General features: G+C 45.5%; 1 protein-coding gene across 1 annotated transcript; it reads left to right on the forward strand.

The window, feature by feature from the left end:
* On the forward strand, positions 1-1,080 carry LOC308596714 (neo-calmodulin). Its single transcript, XM_081211897.1, has one exon. The coding sequence runs from the start codon at positions 136-138 to the stop codon at positions 583-585; it is 450 nt and encodes a 149-aa protein (XP_081068023.1). The 5' UTR covers positions 1-135; the 3' UTR covers positions 586-1,080.
* The last annotated feature ends 2,114 nt before the right edge of the window (positions 1,081-3,194 follow it).

Raw genomic sequence — 3,194 nt, forward strand, 5'->3', positions numbered from 1 at the left:
CCGAGGGCCAGAGAAGACAGCCGCGGTTCTTGGCAACTCCCAAAAAAGGGAAGAGAAGAACTTCTTCATTGCGCCGGAGAACGCCAAGGCAGTCACAGGGCGACCGTGGAAGTTGTCAGAAGCAAGGAGGAAGCCATGGCTGAACATCTCTCGGAAGAGCAAATCGCTGAGTTCAAGGAGGCCTTCCTGATCTTCGACAAAGATGGAGATGGTGCCATCACCACAAAGGAGCTGGGCACCGTCATGAGGTCTCTTGGGCAAAACCCAACAGAAGCCGAGCTCAAGGAAATGATTGATAAGCTGGACGCTGACGGGAACGGAACTGTGGACTTCCCAGAGTTCCTGTCCTTGATGGCCAGGAAGATCCAGAACTCCGATGGGGAGGAAGAAATCCGGAACGCCTTTCGGGTCTTCGACAAGGACGGGAACGGCTATGTCAGCGCTGCGGAGCTGCGTCACATCATGACCAAGCTTGGCGAAAAGTTGACGGACGAAGAGGTGGAGGATATGATCAAGGAGGCTGACGTGGACGGAGATGGGCAGGTCAACTACGAGGAATTCCTGCGGATCATGTCCGGCAAGTGAAGACCGCTCCAGAGGGACCTGGGTCTGCGTACCTGAGGACAGTGGGACTTCCGGCTCTTTCAGTAGACATGTCTTCTTCTCCTTTGCATGGTCTGGGTGAGGTGGTTTGGCTTAGTGGCTGATCAAATATGATTAAACGGATAATGAGCGGTGGAGCATTAATTTGATGGAGGAATCTGGAGTTCCAATGCACTTTTCCCTTTCGCTTTCTCTGTGGCCCAGAGGGATTTGTGGCGCGGCAAATGGGAACTCGTTGCATTCTTGCTACGAAATGAATTGAGAGGAGGCTGCCAACCGCAGTCTAGAACGGAGCCAACAGATGGAAGGTAGATTATGATCTACTGGGTGGACTGTAGAAGATTGGCGAGGGGGCAACCCAGTCAGATGGGACGGGTCCAAATAATTAAATGAATATTTCTGATGCCTGATAGTGTAACATCAGCAAGTGAAAATAAATTTTGCCGTGGCTGGTCTTGTTTTAACTGCTCAACCTCATCTGCAGAATACAAGTATTATTAATTGGTTGCTTTTGATCTGTTCTATCCCCTCCGTCCCCCGTCCCCCCGATTCCAACACTGCTAACCAATATTAAGAGTTTGGGGCCAGATTAACTGATGTGTCGTATGTCAAATGCAGGGTGTGGATGGTAACTGGCTATGCCCCCGAACCACCATTTTGCACCAGGCTCTGATAGGTGCACCTTGGAGTTTTTGTTACCCCCCCCCGAAAGTATTCTGATGCCCTTGCTTCCTGTTTCTGTGAAATGGGCACAGCAATGACTTGGAAAGTTCCGTGGGAAAGTGTTCTTACAAATGGGGAGTACCAGTGTCAGGAACTGAGGGTTTCATAAAACTCTTTTATTTATTTTTTTTAAAAAAATTTTTTTATTGGTTTTACAAAGTTTTAAACAACAAACAAACACTTAAAAGAACAAACATACATGTATAGTTTCATCACCTATTTTCATAAACCTCTTTTCTCAGACTTCCCCATACCCCCCCTTTCTGCATCCCAGTGTCCATATTTTTATAGCAACTCCCAACTGTTACTCTCCACCTCTGTCATCTTAGTCCTCTCTATATTCTGACCTTGTGTCACTGTATCCCTTTGTTTCTGGAAACCAGAACACTTTAACATTCATTAAGTTTATAATAGTCCTTAAGATAGCTTTTAAATTTTCTCCACTCTTCTTCCACCGTCTCTGTTCGTTGATCACGGATTCTGCCTTCATAAAACTCTTTTATTCCCCCTCCCCAAGTAGAATAATGCAATGAGTTAAATTTTAATTACTTAAATGAATGAATAAATAAATTTTCCTGCGTGGGAAGGGATGGAAGGTTGGCGGTTGGCTTTGGAGCTCAGCTCCCAACTTTTCTGTCACGCTCTAAAGTGACCAAGAAACAGAGCTCAGAGTAGGTCTTTGTGAACAGATGGGATTCCTCAAGAAGAAAGAGAGGAGCTGTCTTTATGGCCGCAGTCCCTCTGACTTCTCTGGTCCGCGGGGTTTGAACAGCCAACGAAAACATCAGGTTCAGCGAGGCTATAAAAAGAGAGTTGTGACATGTATTCATATAAAATACAATAGAAGGGCTGTGCTATTTATAGTGGCTTGCAAGCCTGTCGGCTTTTGTCCTTTGCGGTCTGTGCTGAACTCTGACGGCATCAGATATTAAACACCCGTTTGCTTGCTCAAGGAAGAATAAAAGGGAAAGGAAAGAAGGAGTGCGTCACACAGACATGTTTTCCAAGTATACATTGAAAAGGCTGGTGATAAAGATCGCCCAATCTGGCTCCCAACCCACAAGTGAGGGGTGGGAAGTGAGTAAACCAGATTGGCTGAAATCCGGTTTCTGCTCTGACCGTGTTTCCAGGGCCCCCCCAAATTCCTTGGAAACTTAGCAGACAGAGAGTCATCATCACTCAGAAGATGTCCCTTGTGTTACATCGTTGTAGGAGAATCACGGAATTGTAATCCAAACCTCTGCAGGAATACAGTGGTACCTCGGGTTACAGACGCTTCAGGTTTCAGACTCCGCTAACCCAGAAATAGTACCTTGGGTTAAGAACTTTGCTTCAGGATGAGAACAGAAGGAGGCCCCATTAGCTAAAGTGGTGCTTCAGGTTAAGAACAGTTTCAGGTTAAGAACGGACCTCCGGAACGAATTAAGTTCTTAACCCGAGGTACCACTGTAATTATTATTATTATTATTATTATTATTATTATTATTATTATTATTATTATTATTATTATTATTTATACCCCGCCCTCCCCAGCCAAGGCCGGGCTCAGAGCGGCTAACAAGCAATAATAAAAACAAGTTAAATGAATACAATTTAAAAACAACATTAAAATACAACATTAAAATATTGAAACATTAAAGTATTAAAATGCAGCCTCATCACAGGAGGAGAAAGGAAAAAGAAAGAGAGGGAGGGAATCAACTTGGCTCCAATCCAAAGGCCAGGTGGAACAACTCTGTCTTACAGGCCCTGCGGAAAGAAATCAGATCCCGCAGGGCCCTGGTCTCGTGAGGCAGAGCGTTCCACCAGACCGGAGCCAGTGTTGAAAAGGCCCTGGCTCTGGTTGAGGCTAATCTGACTTTCTTAGG

The sequence above is a fragment of the Podarcis bocagei genome (genome assembly GCF_964188305.1).
Source record: "Podarcis bocagei genome assembly, chromosome: 10".
In the NCBI taxonomy this organism is placed as follows: domain Eukaryota; kingdom Metazoa; phylum Chordata; class Lepidosauria; order Squamata; family Lacertidae; genus Podarcis; species Podarcis bocagei.

What these genes read in the sequence shown, in the direction of transcription:
- LOC308596714 (XM_081211897.1), top strand. Translation starts at nt 136, where the DNA reads ATGGCTGAACATCTCTCGGAAGAGCAAATCGCTGAGTTCAAGGAGGCC.